General features: G+C 44.8%; 2 protein-coding genes across 13 annotated transcripts; one reads left to right on the forward strand and one right to left on the reverse strand.

Annotated features, from left to right (window-relative positions):
- Nucleotides 1–15,294, forward strand: MASP2 (MBL associated serine protease 2). Of its 3 annotated transcripts, NM_001192072.2 has the most exons (11): nucleotides 1–51; nucleotides 135–363; nucleotides 483–660; nucleotides 1,430–1,561; nucleotides 3,688–3,884; nucleotides 3,958–4,105; nucleotides 7,554–7,672; nucleotides 9,428–9,506; nucleotides 11,634–11,765; nucleotides 12,266–12,340; nucleotides 13,565–15,294. In NM_001192072.2, exons 1-11 carry the CDS (start codon nucleotides 47–49, stop codon nucleotides 14,329–14,331), a joined length of 2,061 nt encoding a protein of 686 aa, NP_001179001.1. In that variant the 5' UTR covers nucleotides 1–46; the 3' UTR covers nucleotides 14,332–15,294. The 3 variants fall into 3 exon arrangements, with proteins under 3 accessions (NP_001179001.1, XP_059731270.1, XP_059731271.1); XM_059875287.1 differs by lacking the exons at nucleotides 3,688–3,884; nucleotides 7,554–7,672; nucleotides 9,428–9,506; ... (1 more) ...; nucleotides 12,266–12,340; nucleotides 13,565–15,294 and having other exon boundaries at nucleotides 9–51; nucleotides 3,958–4,099; XM_059875288.1 differs by lacking the exons at nucleotides 3,688–3,884; nucleotides 3,958–4,105; nucleotides 7,554–7,672; ... (2 more) ...; nucleotides 12,266–12,340; nucleotides 13,565–15,294 and adding an exon at nucleotides 2,370–2,484 and having other exon boundaries at nucleotides 9–51.
- On the reverse strand, nucleotides 11,989–23,801 carry TARDBP (TAR DNA binding protein). Of its 10 annotated transcripts, XR_009490764.1 has the most exons (9): nucleotides 23,399–23,494; nucleotides 22,164–22,411; nucleotides 20,488–20,651; nucleotides 20,118–20,258; nucleotides 19,315–19,485; nucleotides 17,732–18,940; nucleotides 16,718–16,997; nucleotides 15,854–15,950; nucleotides 11,989–12,337 (listed from the first exon to the last, which is right to left on the reverse strand). XR_009490764.1 is itself a non-coding variant. In XM_059875479.1 (6 exons), exons 2-6 carry the CDS (start codon nucleotides 22,399–22,401, stop codon nucleotides 18,410–18,412), a joined length of 1,245 nt encoding a protein of 414 aa, XP_059731462.1. In that variant the 5' UTR covers nucleotides 22,402–22,411; nucleotides 23,716–23,801; the 3' UTR covers nucleotides 11,989–18,409.

The following is a 23,801-nucleotide window of genomic DNA, read 5'->3' on the forward strand; positions in this document are numbered from 1 at the left end:
GGGGCTCCAGACAGTGCCTAGTCAGCCGGAGGACACCGAGTGCACCATGAGGTGGGTGGAAGCCCCCAGGACCTGCTTGGCAGGGGTGAGGGCTGAGAGCAGGCCTCACCGCCCCTGCCCTGCACCGCCCTCAGGCTGCTGGTCTTCCTGGGCCTGCTGTGGGGCTTGGTGGCTGCGTCCTCGGGGCCACAGTGGCCCAAACCAGTGTTCGGGCGCCTGGCATCGCCCGGCTTCCCCGACAAGTACGCCAACAACCAGGAGCGGCGCTGGGCCCTGACGGCGCCCCCCGGCTATCGCCTGCGCCTCTACTTCACCCACTTCCAGCTGGAGCCCTCCTACCTGTGCGAGTATGACTTTGTCAAGGTGCCAGCAGGGCAGGCGGGGGGATGGGACACCTGGGAGCAGGGTCTGACCTTGGAGGGTGGGAGGGCAGTCAGGCCTGGCGTCGCGCCTTTGCTCCCCGTGACCCCCGAACCCCCCAGCTGAGCGCCGGGACCAAGGAGCTGGCCACGCTGTGTGGCTCGGAGAGCACGGACACAGAGCGGGCGCCTGGCAATGACACCTTCTACTCACCGGGCTCCAGCCTGGATGTCACCTTCCGCTCCGACTACTCCAACGAGAAGCCGTTCACGGGCTTTGAGGCCTTCTACTCTGCAGAGGGTGAGTAGGGGAGGAGGCCGGTTGTGGGGGCGGGATTCGGTCTCAGGCCAGACTGGTCCTCCCTTTGGTCTCCTCCCCACCCCCACTCTAGTCCCTGAGGCTGGCTTCTTGCCAGACCAGCAGGAGAAGAGTACATACCTGGTCTGACATCATCACAATGCAAATATCCCTAACAGGCCATGATCTCTGCTCTAAACTAAGCCCCCCTTGGGTGCCACGTGCTAAGACTGAATGCCCTTCTGTGCCAGGGACATCCTTAGGGGCCCCTGTGATGCAAGGGCCAGGTGAGCCCATTTGCAGATGGGCAGGTGAAGCCCCACTAGCTTGAGTACTGCGTCTGCATGTGGACTTCGATGCTTGATTTCAGATTCTGGCTCTTGCAGGGACTTGCTCTGTGGCCTTGGGCAAGTGGTTCAACCTCTCTGTGTTTGTCCTGAGGCTGCTCTAAGAGTTCAGTGAAACCTGTACAGAGGCCTACCCACCGGGTTCCCTTGTAGGCTGTTCCCTGCACTGGCCTGGCTACGTGGAGCAGGACGCTTCACCTTCATTGGTTTAAAAAGGGTGAAATTGAGGTCTCCCTCCACCTGCTGCAGGAAGGCCACAGTGACCTTTGTTTGGCCTCTAGCACTTGGCCGGGCACAAGCCACCTCCATTCCTGAGGAGGCTCCTCTCAGGGCAGCTGTGAGGCTGGGGGCCTCTGAGCCTGAGCCTGGGCCTCAGTGATATCCCCTCTCCTTTCCTGCTGCCTGCCTGCCTGGCCCTCCCCCAGACATTGACGAGTGCCAGGTGCCCCCAGGAGAGGCCCCCACCTGTGACCACCACTGCCACAACCACCTGGGTGGCTTCTACTGCTCCTGCCGTGTGGGCTATGTTCTCCACAGGAACAAGCGCACCTGCTCAGGTGAGCCACAGCTGGAAAAGGGAAAAGGGGGACACTATGCCTGGCCCAGCCCCCACTCTGCCCCAAGATACCACTGGCTCCTCAAGGCCACAGTTGCTCTGCCCAGGCGACTGGAGGGACCACTGGCCTTGGCCCTCTAGACACTTCTCCTAGGTGGTGGCCCCTTCTTGGTCTTCTGTCCCTTCTCACCATCCACCCATTCATCCTCTACCCAACTGTCCATCTGTCCACTCACCCATCCATCCATCCATCTGTCCACTCACCCATCCATCCATCCATCTGTCCACTCACCCATCCATCCATCCATCACCCATCCATATATCCATCTATCTGTCTATCCACCCATCCATCTATCCGTCCATCTATCCACACATCCATCCATCCATTCACCCGTGCTCTCCAATTCCTCACTCACCTCTGCCCTGTCCTTGGCTCACTCTCATCCCCTTCAGCTCATTCACTTGGTGAGCATGTGTTAGGCTCTCACTCTGTACCTGGCTCACCCTCCCTGGGGTGGGGGGGCTCCAGGATGGAGGAGTGGGGGGCCCCAGGCCTGCTTCACACAAGCTTCCCTTAATGGAACCTCAGGGTGAGGGCAGGTCCTGCTCAAAGCTGCTGTTTGGTGCCCAGCCAGCCAACCCCTTTGTCCTCCACTGCCTGGATGCCCCTCTGCGCCTTTGCCAGGGGCCTGGATGGAAAACCAGCTGGCGCCCTGGGGAGTGAGCAGCCGCATCCCTCGAAGCTGACCCTGTGCCCCCTGCTCAGTCATCCCTCCCCCGTGTCTCTCCCTGTCTCTGTTCTCTTCCAGAGCAGAGCCTCTAGCCTCCCCTCCAGCTCCCGTCTGGGTTGGGCAAGTCTGCTGCTGCCTGCAGCCCCCACTGACCGCCCCCTTGGACCTAACAATAAACGTGGCTCCACCTCCACCTGCTGCCTGTCTCTGGGGGGACAGTGGGGGAGGGCCGTGATGTGCTTCCTGGCCCCTCTCCTCTTCCACCCTCATCTCAGTCTGAGGGGCCCCAGTTGGTGGGGTGGCCCCCTCCATGGGGCCACAGGCGTCTTTCCCAGAAGGGCTTGCTCTACCTCCACCCTCGTTTTGATGGTGGGGCCTTAAGGTCCAGAGAGGGGGCATAGGCTTGCCTGAGTTCCCACAGGGCAGCCAAGCTCTTGCTGCTCCCCTACCAGGAATCCAAGGACTGGGCTCAGAGCATCCTTGGGTCCACTTCCTATTCAGAGGGCAATTCAGGTCCTGTGTGTGATGGGCTAGGGGGAGCCTGACCCAGAGCAGAAGAGGCCAGGGAGGTTTTGATGGATGGAAACTGATTGCCCATCAACTCACTGACAGGTAATCTGGTCCCCCACATCTGGGGCTGACTGCCTCTGCACCCTGGGAAGCAGCCACGTAGAAGAAGAAAGGCAGTGCTGGGCTCCTACTTCCTGAAATGTCCCCCGCACCACCACCTGGGGGAGGGGGGCAGGACCCTCCCATGAGTGATGCCGACTTCCCTCTTCAAAGGCAGAATCAGCTGTTTCAGTGGGGAATGTGGGCACCAGACTCATCTGTGATCAATGTGGACTTGAACTTCCCTCAACTGCCCCCCTGTCTTGATCCAGGGAAGGTGGGTGGGGGGAGGGCCCAAGGGAGGCTGGGCTGGACTGTCCAAGACTGGGGGAGATGAACTTGGGGGTTGCTAGAGTCAGGGGTGGGTGGGTGACCCTCAGCCCAAGGAGATACCCCTCCTCCCATCCACTCCCCACCCAGTTCCTGAGGAATAAGGAAAGTCCCCTTCTCTTCTCTTGGTGCCTCCTTCCCCCGGGCAAATCCCACACCCCTCATTCCTGGAACTGGGACTCTGGCCCAGTGATTCCTGCAACAGAAGCCTTGGCCTAGGGCCCCCACCTTCCCTGGGGGTGTGAATGCAGCCCCAGAGAATGTACATTCAAGTGTCGAGGGTGTCAGCTAAAGCCTGGAAGCCAGAGGAAGCCCCTCCCTAAACTGTCCCTTCAGCCCCTGGGTGGAGTGTCCTGTCTCTGGAAGGGCTTCTGGGGCTGGTGTCTGAGCTCGACCAGTAGCCTGAGCCAGGCTTCTGTGCCCGGCTCACCGTGCCTGTCTTCCCCCCTCTCCCCAGCCCTGTGTTCCGACCAGGTCTTCACTGCCCGGTCTGGGGAGCTCAGCAGCCCTGAATACCCACAGCCATACCCCAAACTCTCCAGCTGCACCTACAGCATCCACTTGGAGGAGGGATTCCACGTCATCTTGGACTTTGTGGAGTCCTTTGACGTGGAGACGCACCCCGAGACCCTGTGCCCCTACGACTCCCTCAAGGTCTGGTTCCTCTGGCCCCCACCTCATCCTGGCCCGGTAGGTCCTGGGGTGACGGGTATCTCTCCGTTTTCAGATTCGAACAGACAAGGCGGAATACGGCCCGTTCTGTGGGAAGACATTGCCCAGCAGGATTGAAACCAAGAGCAATACCGTGACCATCACCTTTACCACCGATCAGTCGGGGGACCACATGGGCTGGAAGGTCCGATACAACAGCACAGGTGAGGGCAGGTAGGGACTCTTCCAGAAGCATCAAGGAACCACAAGGGATGGAACTCTTCCTGGCTGGGCCCCGGAAACTGGGAAGGGACAATTTTTCCTTAACCTGCTCAGTGTCCCTGGATAAGTCTGAAAAGCAAACTGAAAGGTTAATGGGAAAAAGTATACTTGTTCATTTCATGTAAGTTTTATGTGGCACTAGGGCTTCCCAGTGGCTCAGATGCTATGAATCTGCCTGCAATGCAGGAGACCTGGGTTCACTCCCTAGGTCAGGAAGAGCCCCTGGAGAAGGGAATGGCATCCTACTCTGGCATTCTTGCCTGGAGAATCCCATGGACAGAGGAGCCTGTTGGGCTACAGTCCATGGGGTCACAAAGAATTGGACACGACTGAGTGACTAACACTCTACACACACTCCACGCTTTACATGGCACAACTGCCTTCCTAAGGAAATGAAGACCCAGAGAGACAGCTGTGTACTTCTGTGCTGGGTCTGCTAAGGAGTGTGACAGGTTGAGGAATATAAAGTAAGGGTGGTGAACTGGGGGAAACTTGTTGTTCAGTCACTCAGTCATGTCCGACTCTTTGCAACCCCATGGACTGCAGCATGCCAGGCTTCCCTGTCCATCGTGAACTCCTGGAGCTTGCTCAAATTCATGTCCATTGAGTCGGTGATGCCATCCAACCATCTCATCCTCTGTCGTCCTGTTCTTCTCCTACCCTAAGAAAGCCCAGCATCAGGGTCTTTTCCAATGTTAGTTCTTGGGTTCAGGTGGCCAGTGTTGGAGCTTCAGCTTCAGCCTCAGTCCCTTCAATGACTCAAATGTAGCCAGCCTTGTTTGTTAGGATTCTTCTTGGCATCCCTTTGTCTTTGGTGACAAGGCTTCCCTCTGAGTGTAGGGAAGACACCTGTCACACAAGGGTCTTATAACCTGCTTCAGGGGAGAAGGGAGAGGTAAAGGGAGGAATATGGAAGGGTGTTGTCCCAAGGGCAAGGGAACTGTTATGTGCAAAAGCCCAGAGGCTCCATCTTTCTTGGTGTGAAGCTGCAGTGGGTGTGATGGGGTGGGCAGAGATGGGGGCTCCCGTCACACAGAGTTTGGACAGGGCATCTGCAGCTAGGGCTACACTCTGCCTCCCTGATCCGCCTCCACCCTCCAGGCCTCTTGGGCTTTCCCCACCTCTTCCTCATGACAGACCCTCACACACTGGATGGTTCTTGGTACTTCCTCCTTAGACACAAGTCCAAGTCCCCCATCTTCTGGGCACTGACCGCTGGATGTGACTGTCCCCCTGAGAGTTGACACTCTCAGCCAACTGGTCTCTGAGGATGTTTTTGGAAGGGCCGAGTAACTGAACTGGAGAAACTCCAAAGCAAAATATTTGCAGCCCAAGCTGTGCTGAGAGTGCAGGCTGAGGGTCAGGCTGCCCAGCTTGATGTCCCAGCTGTAGTGCCACCTGCTTCCTGGCCGTGTGACACTGAGCTTCTTAAAGTAACTTTCCTGAGATATAATGTCTCAATTATCTAATGAAGGATAACATCTCTGTGGAAAGGTGGGGGTTGGTGGGCTAATGTAGAAGGCATGGGGTGTGTGTGAAGGAGGTATTACTTTTTAAAATGAGGAGACTGGATTAACAAAGATTAACCTTTGGGCCGCCTCTGTTGGACATGTGGGAAAGAATGAGAGCCTGGTCAGGAGGGCAGAGACCAGCACTTTGGGAAGCCTTTTCTTTTTTTTTGATGTGGGCCATTTTTAAAGTCTTTATTGAATTCGCCACAATATTGCCTCTGTTTTTGTTTTTTTGGCCGAGGCATATAGTATCTTAGCTCCCTGACCAGGGATCGAACCCACACCCCACTGTGTTGGAAGGTAAAGTCTTAACCACTGGATGGCCAGGGAAGTCCCAAACATTTCATTATTTAAAAGCCTTTTGTTTTCCTGTGGGTCAAAGTAATAAAATTTTTAAACCTGGAGTACTGGTTTCAGAGCGAGTAGGAGGGAAAAGTCAGGTTTGCCAGCTGCTGAGTGAGAAGGGGCCGGCACATGGCCTGGCAGTGTGTGTGAAGGAGGGTGTGAGCAGGACCCTGGCCTGGGATTAAGACGGTCTCAGTAAGCCCTGGGATGTCCCTGGAGACTCTGGGGCCTGCCTGGGACTGAGAGTCACCCAGACACATAGAGATCGGCTGCTGGAGGAAGTGGAGGACAGGCAAATGGCCTGCGTGGGCTGAGGGGTGGCCTTGGGGGATTGTCAGCCATGGGGGATGGGCTGAAGCCATGGGCTGACAACAGGCCAGGGTTTGGGGGCCAAAGTGGAAGCCAGTCCTGAGCCCTGTGTGCACATGCTCATGAGGGACAGGAGAGGCTTCCCAGGTGCCAGTCTGGCTCTGAGCCACGAGGTCTGCTGGGAGGGCTCCCTGGCTGTGACTACCTCTTCAGTTCAGTTCAATTCAGTTCAGTCACTCAGTTGTGTCTGCCTCTTTGCAACCCCATGAATCGCAGCACACCAGGCCTCCTTGTCCATCACGAACTCCCGGACTTCACTCAAACTCATGTCCATCGAGTCGGTGATGCCATCCAGCCATCTCATCCTCTGTCATCCCCTTCTCCTCCTGCCCCCAATCCCTCCCAGCATCTGAGTTTTTTCCAATGCGTCAACTCTTCGCATGAGGTGGCCAAAGTACTGGAGTTTCAGCTTTAGCATCAGTCCTTCCAAAGAACACCCAGGACTGATCCCCTTCCAGTGCTTATTCCCTGGTGACTCAGCCGGTAAAGAATCCGCCTGCAATGCAGGAGACCTGAGTTCACTTCCTGGGTCAGGAAGATCCCCTGGAGAAGGAAATGGCAACCCACTCCCGTATTCTTGCCTGGGAAATCCTACAGATGGAGAAGCCTGGCGGGCTACAGTCCATGGGGGTCACAAAGAGTAGGACACAACTGAACGACTAACACTTTATTAGCAAAGCACGTTCGTCTGTGCTTCACACTCAGTCCTCACAAAGCCCCAGGAGGTGAGCAAACAATCTCATCAGACTTATGGATGAGGAAACTGAGACTTTCCTGTGATTTAAATGCACGTGGTGCAACTCTTCTCCACTCCCACCCCCACCGCCCCCGTTACATTCCCCAGTTCTCTGCAGTGTGTGTGAGGCCCCTGGTGGGGACCAGACACACCCTTTGCAATGACCATGCTCCCTTATTGCATGCCTGACTTTCTTTCCATCACTTTGGCTGAAGCCCAGGCCAGACAACAAATCCTAATTTGTACAGTAAGCAACGGAAAATTTAATCTTGCCTTTGGATTTAAATCTTAAGAACTCTATCCCACTTGTGGAAAGCTCTCTCTACACAATAAGTGTTTCACTTATAAATCAAGAACTTCTAATTGCTCAATTCAGACTTGCCTGCTGTAGACCACAGCCAAACCCATTCGTCTCATTTCCTTGCTCAGCTGAGCCTTGCCCTGATCCATTGGCGCCACCTAATGGCCGCATCTCCCCTGTGCAAGCCAAATACATCCTGAAAGACCACTTCTCCGTCTTCTGCGAGACCGGTTATGAACTTCTGCAAGTAAGTTAATATAAAACTGCTAACTGCAACCACAATCATGATGGTTTTTAAATGAATACACATTTATATCAGCAAGTATGTGAAAGGAAGATGGGAAAACAGCTGTCAGCATGGTGGTTTCTTTTCCCTGTGATTAAACAATAAAATTCAAAGAAATGATACATTTGCTAAGAGAAATGGCTGTAGAAAAATTTCTGTTCTTAGGAATTCTGCTATTTAAAAAAAATAATTAATTTGTTTATAGCAGTGCTGGTTCTTCCTTGCTGCTCAGGTTTTCTCTAGTTGCAGCAAGCCGGGGGCTACTCTCTAGTTAGTGTGTGGGCTTCTCATAGTGGTAGCTTCTCTTGCTGTGGAGCACAGGCTCTTGAGCACAAGGATGAAGGGCTTAATTGCTCTGCAGCATGTGGAATCTTCCCGAAACAGGGATTGAACCCACATCTTCTGCATTAGCAGGAGGATTCTTAACCATTGAACCACCAGAAGTCTGCTATTTAAAAAAGCTTTGTCTTGGGGAGCGCTGGTGATATAAATGAACACCTTTCTCAGTTCATACACATTACTGCAGCTCCTGGTAAAGCCACTGAAATGTTTGCCATTGTGCTCTATGTTATCACCTTGCTATAATCAAACTCCTCGTGGTCAAATGACCTTTACCTGAAACAACTCCTGGGCCCACAAAAAATTAAACAGCCCTTGCAAACAGTATATTCTGCAGAGTTATAAACAGTGACCACTGTTAAGGGAGAGGGAGGATAATTTCAAAAAATGCTTAGTGTGTTGCTTTAGGGGCCCAGGTAGGAGATTAACATGTCCTCTTTATGTTCTTCAAAATTGTCACTGAATCCCAATGGTAAAAAGTAATAACACTGAAATGATAGCTGGCTATGCAATCCAGTCCTGTGGAGGGGGGAAAAGTGAGACACTTTTCTCAATTCGCAAACTTCTGGGCGGGCTCTTACCATAGCTCCTTGAACTGCAAATCTGTTTTTCTTTTTAAATAAACATCTATTGAACATCTAGTTTTATCAGCCATTATCTTTAAAGATATATATATATTTTGCCATGCCTCGTTGTTTGTGGTTCCCCGACCAGGGATTGAACCCAGTCCCTGGCAGTGAAACCTTGAAGTCCTAACCATAACCACTGGACTGCCAGGGAAGTCTCACTCTCTTTTTTTAGTATTTCCTGTTCAGTCTCTGATGAAAGAAAAAAAAAAATCATCCTGCTCTCCTTTGAAGCATAAAGCTTCTGTCAAAGCCACTTTCTTTCATTTAAAGTCCGTTTCAGGAAAATATCTCAATGTCAAAAATGTCCCTCTAGATATTAGCGATGGAACTGATAGGAAACACCCTTGTGAAGTTTAAGGAAGTATTTTAAATGACTTTCCTCCAGCTAATAGCTGCAGGGTAGAAAAATCCAGACATATTCATTCCATGCCTGATCAGGTTGACCTTCCCCAGACTTCTGACCATCACCCTTTGGCACTTAAAGAAATGGTGCAGCATCAGCAGGAACTTGAAATCTGACATATTCTTGGATTAAAATGGAAGGCAAAAACTGCTGCAAGAGGTCAACATCTTTGAGAGACACACGCAAGACATTACCAAGCACACACATGTATCGAGGTAGCTGGGCTGTGTCATGTGGGTTCATCACCCTCCTTGGGAGCATCTCTCGAAACACTGGAAGAGGAACTACTGTGGAGTGCTTTATGATGAAAACGAGGAAATTAATATTTTCTCAATTCCTCTTTAGGGTAACTTACCCCTGAAGTCATTTGCTGCAGTCTGTCAGAAAGACGGGTCTTGGGACCGACCGATGCCAGTGTGCAGCAGTACGTATGTGCGACCACAACGCCCGCAGCTGCTTCTGCTACTACTGCTTCTGGTCTTTTTAGAAAATGATTTTATCAGGGCTTGAATTCTAAGTATGCTTGTCTTACCCAGTGTCTAGGTGTACTCTTAAGCAGTTAAAATGGGACCACGCTACTAGGAAAAGTATTTGCTTTAGTATATGCAAAAGTACTTTTCTAAGTAAAAAGATGGGGAATAGAGAAAAATTACATTGTAATACTCATAATCCCACTGTATCAGAGTATAACCACTGTTGCTATTTTGGTGTATATCTCAGTTACATATATCACACATACAAACATGTTCAGGCCACCACTTGATGCAGACAACTGCGGTATGTGTATGTGTATATACACGTACATACACAGACATATATCCACATCAAACTGGGATGACAATGTCCATTACCATTTTGTGAACTGAGTCATGTATCTAATGAACTATGTTACATGTTCAGTTCAGTCACTCAGCTGTGTTCGACAACCCCATGGACTGTAACATGCCAGGCTTTCCTGTCCATCACCAACTCCCGGAGCTTGCTCAAAGTCACGTCCATCAAGTTGCTGATGCCATCCAACCATCTCATCCTCTGTCGTCTCCTCCTCCTCCCATCTTCAATCTTTCCCAGCATCAGGGTCTTTTCCAATGAGTTAGTTCTTCACATCAGGTGGCCAAACTATTGGAGTTTCAGCTTCAGCATTAGTCCTTCCAATGACTGATCTCCTTGTAGTCCAAGGGACTCTCAAGTCTTCTCCAAGAACCCCAGTTCAAAAGCATCAATGTTAGTGGAAGTAACAAATTTACAAAACAAAAAAAAGTGAAAACCTCTCTTGCCCAAATCCTCAAACTGTTGATACCTTTAGGACACTGGGGTCCATTCCTTCACATTCATTATCTCCTATGCTATTCATACTAATGTATTTCACTATTACATACTTTTGAACCAAAGTGGGATTCTCAAATCTGACTGCAGTTTACCCTTCCCCTCCATAATTGCTGGGCTATCTTTCCACATCAATTCAAGTACTAACAGAGCTGCTCATTCTTATTAATGACTGTCTAGTATTCCATGAGACCTGATTTTCAGTCCATGCGATCTTTATTTCGTTTACCATTACAGATGCTGTAGTTAATACCTCTGTACCTATATCTTCACATATCTTGTTCAACGGTTTCTACAAAATTCCTAGGGGAATTTAAATATTTTCATCTCTAAAATTTATATTCCTGTCAGAATATACCACCAATATACCACCAATTTTTAGTTTAAAAAACAGTAAGAGTTGGCACTGAAGGGAGTGTTGGAGTAAGAGGTATGGGTGTGAGCCCTGGTTTTGCCACTTCTGTGGTTATGGGCATATTACCTGTGGAGAAATTATAGACAATGTGGACTAAGCACTTGGCACAGAGCCAGATACACTGCTATTAAGCTGCTGAAAACCAAGTATTATTTTTTTAGTATCCACAGAAATACATCAACAACGTTTTATTGTGTACAAAACTATGACTTTCAGACTGATACCACTTTCTCACCAACGGGTTAGTTATTTCACATTAATGTCCGAACAGGTATGAATTCCAACCCAAACTCAAGGTAGCATGACTTCTAGGCCTTCTAAAAAGCTAAGGATCATAACAAGCTGAGTCCTTCAGTCATTTTTGTATTGTTCTACCCTTAAGGCCAATCAAATTGCACCATTTACATGGAGCCAGACTGTACATGCCACCTGCACGCCGCGCTGTTTTCTTCTGTTGCTATTTTGTTGCACGAGGAGATATTCAATAAATGCCAGCCACTTTTTTTACATGTGGGAATGCTAAGGAAGTCCAAGTGGTTTCAAATCCCCTTCCTTTAGGGAAAGCATCCTACCCTCCTTGCCCAGGGCCTTCACTTCAGTCTAGCCATTTACTGAGGGATAGGAAGGAGTGACGCTTTAAAACCACACTTAAGGTGATGCTCATTTTCAGAGACGAAATGATGTCCACCTTGAATGTGCCTTCAGGTTACAGCACCACACAGCCAACCACCATCACAATCTCCACACATCATTTTAATGTTAGAATTCAGCACAAACTGACTTCCTCTCCCATTATTTATTATTTATTAGTTGTGGACTGTGGCCCTCCTGACGATCTACCCAGTGGCCAGGTGGAGTACATCACAGGTCCTGCTGTGACCACATACAGGGCTGTGGTTAAATACCGCTGTAATGAGTTCTACACGATGACAACCAACGATGGTAAGCAAACTGTTCCAAGTTGGGGGTGGGTAATATTTGGAACCTAAGCCCTCATGATCTGAAAATAAACTTACCCAACATTTTTGGCTAAGGCTAGGCAAAAGATTAAAAGGCACGTCTCCCACCTGCTAAGTGAAATATTGCAGCTGAAGTGACTTTAATGTCAATTTACAAGAATCTGAAAACAGATCTTATCTAGTAAATGACTACCACAAACACACAATATATTCCAAATGGTTTAATTTAACAAGTCAAAACCTTATCATTAAGCACTTGAGATCTTGATACATATTCAAGTTACACGTCTAAAAGGTTTCCACTTTGCAAGCAAACATGGTAATGCAGAGACCTCCTATTTATGAAATCATGTAAAACGGTTATTCAGAACCTCTATTTCCCACTGATGCTCAAGAATCAACATTTTTCAAGGGGGTATTCAAGCAAATGACAACCACCTTTTACATGCAGTTAAACATTTTTGTTTTTCCAATGATTTGCAGGTAAATATGTGTGTGAGGCTGATGGATTCTGGACGAGCTCCAAAAGAGAAAAATCACTCCCAGTCTGTGAGCCTGGTAATGGATACATTTATACAAGAGATTTGTAATTGATGGAAAGTAGAACTGGGTAGAAGACAGTAAGTAGGGCTTTAGCTGTGTTGGCAGAAATGTAACTTCAGCACTTGGCTCTTAGACCAACTTATTATTTCCAAATAATATGTTCTCATTACCCCTTTCCATGTGGAGAGGTTTGTTAGGTCCTGACTGCATCAGTCATTTGATTATTTTTGACCTTACAACTAGGCAAGCATAAAAAATTAAATACTTAAAATTATCTTGAACCATTTATACATTTATAAACACGAGTTCTTCTGTTACTTTTCTTCTCTATAGAAATGCTATTAAAACCCAAAGCTAATAACCTCATTATTTCCCTAAGCAATTGTTTCCAATGACATCTAGTTTTTAAACATTAATGCAATTTGCCTTTTAATAGTACTCAGAAAAAGTTTTTACCAGAATTGGCTCTGAAGATATAGTTGACAAAGAAGAAAAAAAATCAGAAAAGCAATAGTATATCCATTACCCCTGTTACTGGGTTTAGTCTTCTCAGTTGACACAATGTTTATAAGCTTTCATAAGAGTATTCTGCCACAACAGGAAACAGATTTGCTACATTAATAAGCATATTTAGTTAGCAATATACAGTAAAGTCTAGTGTCTGGAAGGAACAACTAGACCAGAAATAATTTCTGAACCTGAAGGTTCCTGGCTACAACTGTAACATTCTCATTTTTAAAACATTTAAATGTTCAAAGGTGAAAGTAGTCTGCAAATCCTATGATACTGACCCTAGTTCCTGCTTTCCCACAACTACAGTGTAGATACCCCATTTTACAAAGAGGAAAACAGAAGCAATGGAGAGGTTATTTACTTTCACTTCCTGTGCACACCAGCTCAGACAACTCCTGTTAGCCCTACCGAACACATTCCCAGTCCTGAGACCAAGTTACTTTGGCAAAACAAATTAGTTTCTACATATTAATTTTCACTCACCTCATTTTCTGAGGAGCTAAAAAATACCGAATGGTTTTATCAGATCTTTGAACAATGTTTCGAGCAGTAAAACATATATATACTATACTCACTTGCCTGTACAGGTGGACAAACACCAATTCGTGTGATACAATTTTTGGGTGACATTAAACATGAGTAATTGACAACTCCAAAGTGGTAATAATTAGAGAAAAACACCATCAGGTTTCTGTAAAGCCTCTATACATCTGCTTATTTCCCCAGTGTGTGGAATATCCACCCGTACTACAGAAGGTCGTATATATGGAGGACAAAATGCAAAGCTTGGTTATTTTCCTTGGCAAGTGCTGTTACTAGGTAAAACTATGGCAGCAGGTGCACTTCTGTACGACAACTGGATCCTAACAGCTGCTCATGCTGTATATGACCAAAGGGAAGACACTGCCTCCCTACAGATTAGAATGGGTGCCCTGAAGAGAATATCACCTAATTATACACAAGCCTGGGCGGAGGCCATTTTTATACATGAAAGTTACATTCATGATGCTGGTTACGATAACGACATAGCACTGATTAAACTGAAGAACAAAGTTGCAATCAACAGCAACATCATGCCTATTTGTTTGCCAAGAAAAGAAGCAGAATCTTTCATGAGGACAAATGACATTGGAACTGCATCTGGATGGGGATTAACCCAAAGAGGGTTTCTTGCCAGAAATCTAAAGTTTATTGACATACCAGTTGTTGACCATCAAAAATGTACTGCTGCCTACGAAAAGAAGTCCTATCCAGAAGGAAGGGTAACTGATAACATGCTTTGTGCTGGCTTGCAAAGTGGGGGCAAGGACAGCTGTAGAGGTGACAGTGGGGGGGCATTAGTGTTTCTAGATAATGAGACCCAGAAGTGGTTTGTGGGAGGAATAGTGTCCTGGGGTTCCATTAATTGTGGGGAAGCAGATCAGTATGGGGTCTACACCAAAGTCATAAACTACATTCCCTGGATCAAGAGCATCATTAATAGTAATTTTTAACTTTGTGTCTTCAGCTAGTACGTGATTCTTTGTTTTAAAAAATATCCGTAAAAGATCTTAGTGGCAAATTGACCTGAGAAACATGAACAGGAGCGCTGCCATTCCACCCCAACTGAACCAGACTGCAGGTGAGCCTGCCTTTCAGGCATGTGTCCACTAGCCACTCTTCCACTACTTAACTCTTTGATTTAAGGGGACATAAGCCACTGTAGTGATACTCATCTTGGCCAATCCATTACAAACTCATGGATTAAATCTGCATTTACTTACTTAACAAAGTCCAGTGTCTTTTTCTACTATCCATTTGCATTTCTATGAAATTTCCTATTCATGTTCTTTAACTATTTTTGTATTTGTTCTTATTGATCTGAGAATGTTATATATTACAGCAGTATTGGTTCAGGAGTTACTCTGAATGTTTTTCTTGGGTAGATAAATTGGAAATAGCAACACTTTGGCCTATGTATAGATTGATTTCCATGTTAAAACAACACTATCGTTTTTTAATTATAAAAAACTGCCAAACAAAGAACACGAACAGCACTATTTCACATTGTCAAGAGATTTTCTAAAGGACAATTTGGCAATATATTTCACAAGTCTTAAAAGCGTGCATAGTCTTTGACCTGGTAATTACAATGCTAAGACTTTAATTTAGCTGTGAGAATATTCCTAGCACTTGGAAATAACCTAAATAATGTTCAAATTCAGAAGACAGTTGATTCAAAAGTGTCATTTTCATAAGAAATATATTAAAAATAAGTGGCAGTATTATTAATAAATGTAGTTTTTTTTCTTACCATGAACATGAAATACTTGGGCACACTTAAAAATAGATTACAGATCGTACAACAGCTGAGTACAGAACTCAAATACACAGTTAAGAGTTGCTCTCCTAGTAATCAACAACAAAAAACTATTCTAATTATCACATACATCTGAATTACTATGTACTTAACATCTTTCCTAAGGACAAAATTTAAGCCCTGACCCAACCTTAAAAAATTTCATTTAGTTGACCTCCCTAAAAAGTTTTAATACCTAACACTCAACAAAATTCCTCATTCTAGCCAAAGAGTCACCATTATTATGTAGAAATTCACTGTGATTTCAACTAACTTCTCTTGTACATATAAAGTGCAACTTCTAGAGACTCACTTTTTAAAGCTAACTTTCCAGCATCTTTGTCACATAAATAAAAAAAGAAACTGTATTTTTCCAGTAAGACTCCAGACACTAAACTGTGGTGGCAACAAAAATTTTTATTCAACTGGTTCAAAAAAGTTTTTAGAATGAATGCATTTAGATGACCAAATAGACTTAAACAAATCTTTGCCAAATAGTTTACTTCTAAACTTCAATTTTTTTTTTTTAGGGTAGAATTAAATACCCATAGCTATGTAGTACCATAAACATGTTAATAGAAGGCTACTCAACATTGAAAGCCTTCTAAGACTGGTAACTAGATTTATACAAGTGTAAATAAGGGATTAAAACCATGCCATTGACAAAGTTAACTTACCCCTGGGCTTCTTGAAGGCTTGTCAGTTTAGTCTTTGGAGGTCCCCGAATACCATTTTAAGTTACCATGTTACTGCTGCTGAGTAATAGTGCAAGTGCTAAAATGCAAAATTCAGATGGTACAGGGTTTGGAAATCATGCAATTTAGATGCAGAAAAAAAAATTAAAACAACGCAAGATCCTTTACAGAGGAAACTGAATAAAACAATGTGGCGACCATAAGCCTAAAAGACGACTTCATTTATAAAAGTTTAAAACACATAACTTGCAAAATGACAAACCTATTTATCATAATCTAATTAGATAAGGGCATTAGGTAAATTATCAACACAAAAACTGTTACATTCTTCCACTAGAAAAGGAGCTGACTCTCACATAAGTTAGTTACATTTTAAGTACAATAGAGAATCAATATATTATTGCTTTTACATACTTAACAATGCACCGTGAGAGTCTTGAGTTTTGTAGATTTATTTGACATTATACTATCTCCCCATCTTTGGAAGACAAAGCCCCTTTCACTTAACACTTCCACAGACAGACAACCCACCCTGCTAATTCTTAAAGCTATCAGGCTTCTTAATGGATTTCAGGCACAAGATAATTTGTGGTTTCTTCTACTTTATCCCTATTGCAATTAATTCCACTTTTCAAATCCCCATCCAGAAAGGTGCTGATATTCCCTTCATTTCAATTGATAGGCTTTGCTACAAAGCATTTTAAATTAACATTGCTTTGCCCATTCCTTCAAATAAGAATATTTTTAGAAGGATGATTTCCCAATGGAGATTTATACAGGCCATGTAAATAGAACATCACCCAAATGCACAGAGGCACTAAGAAAAAGCTGGAGGGTACTGCTTACCATTTTAGGTGTGGTCACCCAGACTTATTAAAAACTAGATTTGAAAAAACAAAAAACAAAAAAAACTTTTCACTTTGGACAATGCAAGAACAAATAGCAATTAAGTCTGGGTATCAGGTGTCAATGCATGACAGGTGATGAATCCATTTGACTTGAGACAACTTTTCAAATAAGTTTATTTGAAGCAAAATAAACTATTGCCAAGAAACTTTATGAAAGTTCCATCTCAAAAGGGTCAAAAAAAGGGGAATTAACTGCTATGAATTCTTTGCATTCAGGGCTGCAAAACAAAGACACATATTATTTAAATCAGTTTTATTTAAGAATTTCCAACAGTGACAACTCTTATAAAAAGCATCCAAGCACAGGACACAGAACTGCAGCAAACAGCATTCTTATGGGTAGCTAACAGACATGAGAACTTCCACCCTGCTTTGAGACACCCCGAGCTCACTGGTGAACTCTGCTTCCAAGTACTCCTGCAAAGCACACCACAAGCTCAGTCCATGTTCTCAACCCATCAGCTTCAGTTCACATTACCACACTTACAGATCAGTAACAGAAGAGAACACACACCATACAGCATTCACAGCAGTTGACAAAGGGGTAAGGGAAATACAAGTATCGTTTCACTTAACACATTCAGCTAACGTGGGTCATCTAAGAACAAAACTCACTTAAAAGTCTTCCAACAGATGTGGATGTCCTTTGAATGCAAAAACATTCGTACATTATTTGCTATCCTTGCTCTCTGCACACTCTCTCACCAAAGCCACAGGATTGAGAGACACATCTCGCCAAGTTAAAAAATATCCATTATGCACCACCAAGTCTCTGCACGCGCTCTCTCCTTTTCTCGCTCATACTAGCCTCTCATGCCTCGGCACCACCATCAATCCCACACAAGGTTTCAAAAGTTCAAACAGCCTTCTGGTTCCATATCACAGCCTTGCGTTCATAGCGTTGATACGACTCCATGAAATAAAGAGTAGCGGATAAAAATGGGACACCCACCGTCAAAGACGCAGCCTGCGCAGCGTGATGGCGAGTTCTTGAATGAGAAAGCATGTAGACAGAAGTATTCCTATGGCAGAATATTTACAGCACTACTTTCAATGAAGTGCTTCTTCCATAAACATTTGAAATGAGATGAACTGCAGAGATTAAATGAAGGCTTCATATTGTACTTTTGTATATGAAGGGAGACAAGTGTTAAAACAAAAACAAAAAAAAACAAAAGAACCAACCACTGTGACACCATGATCTCCAAAGAGATTTTCCTAAGGAAAGAAATCCATATGGTGGGGTTCAAATTAAAACAAGGAGAAAAGAATGTAGTCCTAATCAATGGTTTCCATTTTGAACATGCAAAGAATTCACTTGACAGTCCAGGGATAAAATATTACAGGAGAAACCCTTTGATATCAATTGTAGTGTGTTGGTTTACCCATCAGGCAAACAGCAGTTCACGTTCAAACACTCAATATTTCAACCCTTTATGTAACAAAACTTATAAAATTCCTTTAGCTCTTCCTCTTTTTCTAAAGAAAAATGTCAAAAATACTGCTGAATATACTCCACACTGAACAAACCAATTTTGAAAATTCTTACATGTTATTTTACAATATACTTACCATGAGTTTAGAAAAATTTGAATTCCCACCAGTATACCAACTAACTGTAACCCAATGTCTACATTCCCCAGCCAGAAGATTTAGAATCCATGCTAGAGCCGAAGCCTCCATTAAAACCACTGCCTGACCCTGCATTTGATGCCGATCCCCAACCAATCGCTGCACCTGAATTAGAACCACTGTAAGAGTTATTTCCAGAACCAAAAGCCTGATTTGGCTCCCTCTGCATGTTGCCTTGGCTTTGGTTATTACCTGATGGGCCAGACTGGTTCTGCTGACTGGCTAACATGCCCATCATACCCCAGCTGCTCTGCAGAGCAGCCTGGGCTGCAGCCATCATTGCTGGGTTAATGCTAAAAGCACCAAAGTTCATCCCTCCACCCATATTACTACCCTGATTGTTTCCCAAACCCGCTCCACCCCCTCGACTATTTCCAAATCCACCCTGATTCCCAAAGCCACCTGGATTACCACCAAATCTTCCACTTCTTTCTAACTGTCTATTGCTATTGTGCTTAGGTTCAGCATTGGATATATGTACGCTGATTCCTTTAATGATCAAGTCCTCTCCACAAAGAGACTGGGCAACCTATAAAAAATAAGGGATGTAAATAGAGGAGATTAAACCATTGATTCATACAAAGTAGCAATAAAACTTAGATTTCAAGCCATCATCTACGCTGGAGAAAAAAATCAGCAAGGAGCACTTATTTCATTTAAACCCATAAAATAGCCTTTAGCTTTATAGTAATGGCAGCAGGGATTTTTCCGTTCATTTTCAAAGGATGTGTAACACTCCCACTTAAATGTCACATATTAAAAATATACCTAAGGGGTTTATCACAAATATTCAGACCCAAATACAGGGTCAGAGAGCTTAGTTAGTAAGGATGGTAATTAGCTGGAAGGGCAATGTTCAACAGAAATCACCTAACTGGGGCAAAGTTATTAAGAGAAAAATACCTGATCATCTGCAAACGTAACAAAGGCAAAAGCCCTGAATGGTTTGGGGATGAAGACATCTACCACTTCTCCATACTGGCAAAAGAACTGCCGCAGTTCATCAGCAGTCATGTCCTCTGTACAACGCCCAACAAACACCTTTCTGCTTCTCAAAGGCTCATCTGGGCTTTGCTGATCAAATCAAAAGGAAGAAAAACCATCAGAAATATTTTACAAGCAATGAAAACAGCATTCTGGTGGAGGATGTAACACAATCTACCTGCCTTTTCTTTAGGTGAGTGCTTAAAAAGTAGGTACATCCTTTCTTTTTTGTATTAGCACATCTTCTTGTAAGACTTCAATGCTTTTAATTTTAAAGCTGATGAAAGTATATTTGGATTAAGGAAAATTGATGAATTAGAAATGTCCTGGCAAAGAGGATAATGTTCCAAATAAGCAAGTCTTGCTTGCTTGGAATAAGTAAGGCTTTTGTAACAAGATCAACATATTCTAATTGTCTTTGTTAACACTAACGAGATCCACATATTCTCTGTTCACATGTAACTATGTAAGAAATTGCTAATTCATTAAATAACAAGAGAAAGAATAAAATGAATCATGTTTTATTCTGGAGAAGCAATAAACTAAGTATTTCAAACAAATATATAAAATATTCACCATGCATTAAGGTCCTGAGACTTTTAACAAAAGATTTCAAGAACACACCCTGCCACATTTTCCAACTGTAATGTTTTATTTTACAGTGTCTTTTAATTAAGTTTGTCACCACAAATGGCCAAAGCAGAGAAAACAAGAGAAAGTACCTTAGAATTTGGAAGTTTACAGTCACACCATCGTCCATCTATCATATGTCGTTGTGACATTACTTTCACCTGGGTTTCATATTCCGTGAAGCGAACGAAGCCAAACCCTTTTGAATGACCAGTTTTAATATCCTTCTTGACCTAGAAAAAAAATCATTTAAATTCACTAAATCTACACACACATATAACCAACCCAGAGTACACACATGAAGGGAAATAGTATAAACCAAATTTCTTTTCAGCACCCATTACGCATACATATAATAAATATTAAAAATATCACCTACTAAACATGAAGGGTAGCATCACCAGAACAAGGAGTTCTGGACGCTCATTCACTGAAAAACTGTTAAGTGAAATCAAAGCTTACCTGAACCATAAGAACTTCTCCAAAGGTACTGAAGTAATCTTTCAGATCCTGTTCAGTTGTTTTCCATGGGAGACCCAACACTATTAAATCAGATGTTTTCTGGACCGCTCTTTTCACTTTCACTGCTGATGAAGCATCTGTTTCATCCATTTTTCTTTTGTTATCTAAACAAAATGAGCAGAAATCTTTTAGAACATTCATTTAACACTTTAAACACTTCACCCCCTTCATGCAGAAATGAGAAACAAAAACATTCTAGGAATAGTAAGACACTGGAAACTTCTGGTAATGAGTGATGTTAGCTCTCATGGACAGAATAAGGCTTAAATAAGCGGCTCGGTTGCTTTTCTGGAGCCAATCTGGGGATTCTAACCTCTGGTTCTGTAACAGCTCAAGATTACAACTGTATGTTCTCCCCTCTCAAAAGATGTATCAAAACAAAAGTTCCTTTATTTTCACTTTAAAATACATTAAGGAAGGAAAAAAAACAGGTTGAAAAACAATGATGCTATCTTTGTGCCTATTAAATATATTTCCTTGATTATTTTAATGTCAATAATCTGACTACCACAAAATTAGCAACTGTAATCTCCAGTTATAGATTTTTAAGGCTGATTTCAGTTTTTCTGTTTTATGTCCAAACTTTCAACATCAAGCTCACATTAATTTTATAATAACAGAAACTTAAGGTTATTAAAAAAAAAAAAACCAGTATTTGGAAGAGCAGAGAAACTCAATGACATTTGGACAAAAGACAGACCATTTTTTGGAGCAGCGTTATGTTCACAGCAAAATTGAGGAAGGCATATTTCCCATATACCCTTCCCTCTACACAGGCAGAGCCCCACCCCATTATAAAAATCCCCTACCAGGGTGGTACACTTGTTACAACTATGAACCTACATCAATACATTACTATCTAAATGACATTTCAAATTTGGGTAAGTATTTACCTACAACCAATGGATCAAGAAACTGCAGACTAAAAGAAACCAAGTTGATTCCAGTACAATTTTTGATACATGAAAAAATCTCTTGAGGCAACATCTTAAATACTGACCAAATAGTACACCTTTGTTGCAATATAAAGTTACAATAAAAGTAACAGATCTATCAACTAGCACAAAGTACCTACTGATAATATGTACTTAGTTCCTTGGCACACTTCTAAATCTTCATGCTTCCTTTTAGATTAAAACCATCACTGATAAGACACAGTGAGAAAAAGCCCAGACCTAAAACTATAATTAGGACTGAATTACTTCAAGATTTGGGCTATTGCAACTGATGTTCATTTAAGGGGGAAAAAAAAGGAGTAAAATTAGCTGAATGAATGACGTAGCTTGCAAGGATTAAGAACAAACCAAAATATTGAGGCACTTCAGAGGACTATTTTCAACAGACTGATAGAACTGCAAAGCATTCTTAATTTCTTAAACTTGGCATTAGTTCAGCAAAATTAGTGCAGATAATTAAACACATAGTTTTAAAAACATGTTCTGTATTCCAATTCTCACTCATTTAGTGGTCTTCCAAGCTTGTCTGACAGTAACTTTTGAAGAAATACTTGGGCAATAAATAGGAGATGGTTTACCACGAAGAGACCATGATCTATGCTTGAGAACGAGATACAAACCTATACTTTAGGATCACTGCAAAACCAAATGGCAACAAACCTTTGGGATAGTTGACAACATATACCAGATTCCCCCAGCCAGCATCGGGGGCGTGCAGAATTCCTTCTACCAGACGGACACCTCTCATACACTGAGACACTGGATTCCGGTAGCGCAGCCCACATGCCCCTGGAAACTGGGCTGTAACCGTGGACAGCAGCACTGTCCCATCGTCTTCCGATGGTATCTCAATGGGCTCGTCATTCTCATCTTCGGTTACCCGAATATATTCAGACATCTTTGTTTCTCTTAAAGGGAAAAGAGATACAAATGACTTAACAATTGTGGTCAAAGTAACTGTTTCCTTATCCCAGCTGATTTATACGGCACTGTTTTGTAACTTGTAGAAAAATTCTCTGGTCTCTGGATTCTTACAGGTGTTGATTATCCCCGAAAAACGAGAAAGTAAAGGCAAGGATAGCTATTAAAATGTAATGCCTCGCTAGTTCATTAAGTATTTGATGAATGCCTACTATACATCAAGTGCTGCCATTGTGAAACTAGTCTCAGATGGCATGCTAGTGGCAAGGCGGGGGAGAGGGGGGGGGAAGGGGAAAGCAGGAGAAAGATCTCAAGCAAGTACTTATTTTATTACAATCGTGATAAGTACTACTGGAAAGTAGTCTGAGGATGTTTGGGAGAACCTAAGCTGGTTGAGATGTGTTGTGTGTGTGGGTGTACAGGGGTGTCAAAGTGACTTCCCCAAACAAGCGATGCAGAAGCTGAGTTTTGAGGACTGAATAGGAGCAGTGAGCCAGCCGAAAAGAACAACGGAAAAGTTCCTCCCTGTTCCAGATGGTGGGCTGTCCAGAGGCTCTCCAAACTTGAGCCGCAGGGACAGCGGCGACAGGTCCTTCGCGACGCGGGCCGCCACCTCCCAGAAGCCAGTGCGTGACAACCGAGGGAGGAGTTTCTAAGCGCGGCCGAGGTGGGACCGCTGGGGTATCAGGCCCTAAACTCCGTCCCGGTGCAAAAGTACGAAAGCACAAAGCAATACCCGCGCCGGGAAGCCAGGCCAAACCGCTGCCTCGGGCTGCACAGCTGCGTGGGCCCAGCACCCTAGCTCAGGCGCCGGCTGCCACCCCGCGCCAGGCCCTAACGTCGCTCCCACACGAGTCCGCTCCGGCAGGACCAAGCAGGCCTGGTCCCACGACTCCCTTTCCGGGGCGGCGGCCGCCCCATCGCGGGAGCCGAGGCACACAGGGCGTCCTTAGTGAGAAGCATCTGCAACTCACCCGCTAGGCCGCTGCTACGAAGCCCGACAGGGAGAATGAAGCAAGGAGGAATCCAAGAGCAGCCCAGCTACCACTTCGCTCCCACAAAATGGCGCTAGGGCCGCCTCCTCCCCCCTCCGGCCATCGTCCTCTCCCACCGGCTTCCCGTCCGCAGGTGGGGGGGACCGCCGCACAGAGACAACGACCCTCTCCCCAGAGAGGTAGAACCCCCCCCCCCTCAGTCTGAGCACAGGGAGTGAACTTGAAGGCTATAAGGAGGCCAGCACCTAGGCCAGAAAGGCTAAATATGGAAAAAATGTAGATGGGTAGGCTTTTACCTCCCCCCACGTAGCGTAATAGATGGCTTCGCCCGACCAACCGCCGGCCCGGGGTCTCCGCCGGAGCTCGCGCACTTTTAAAATGC

The sequence above is a fragment of the Bos taurus genome, chromosome 16 (genome assembly GCF_002263795.3).
Source record: "Bos taurus isolate L1 Dominette 01449 registration number 42190680 breed Hereford chromosome 16, ARS-UCD2.0, whole genome shotgun sequence".
Lineage (NCBI taxonomy): Eukaryota > Metazoa > Chordata > Mammalia > Artiodactyla > Bovidae > Bos > Bos taurus.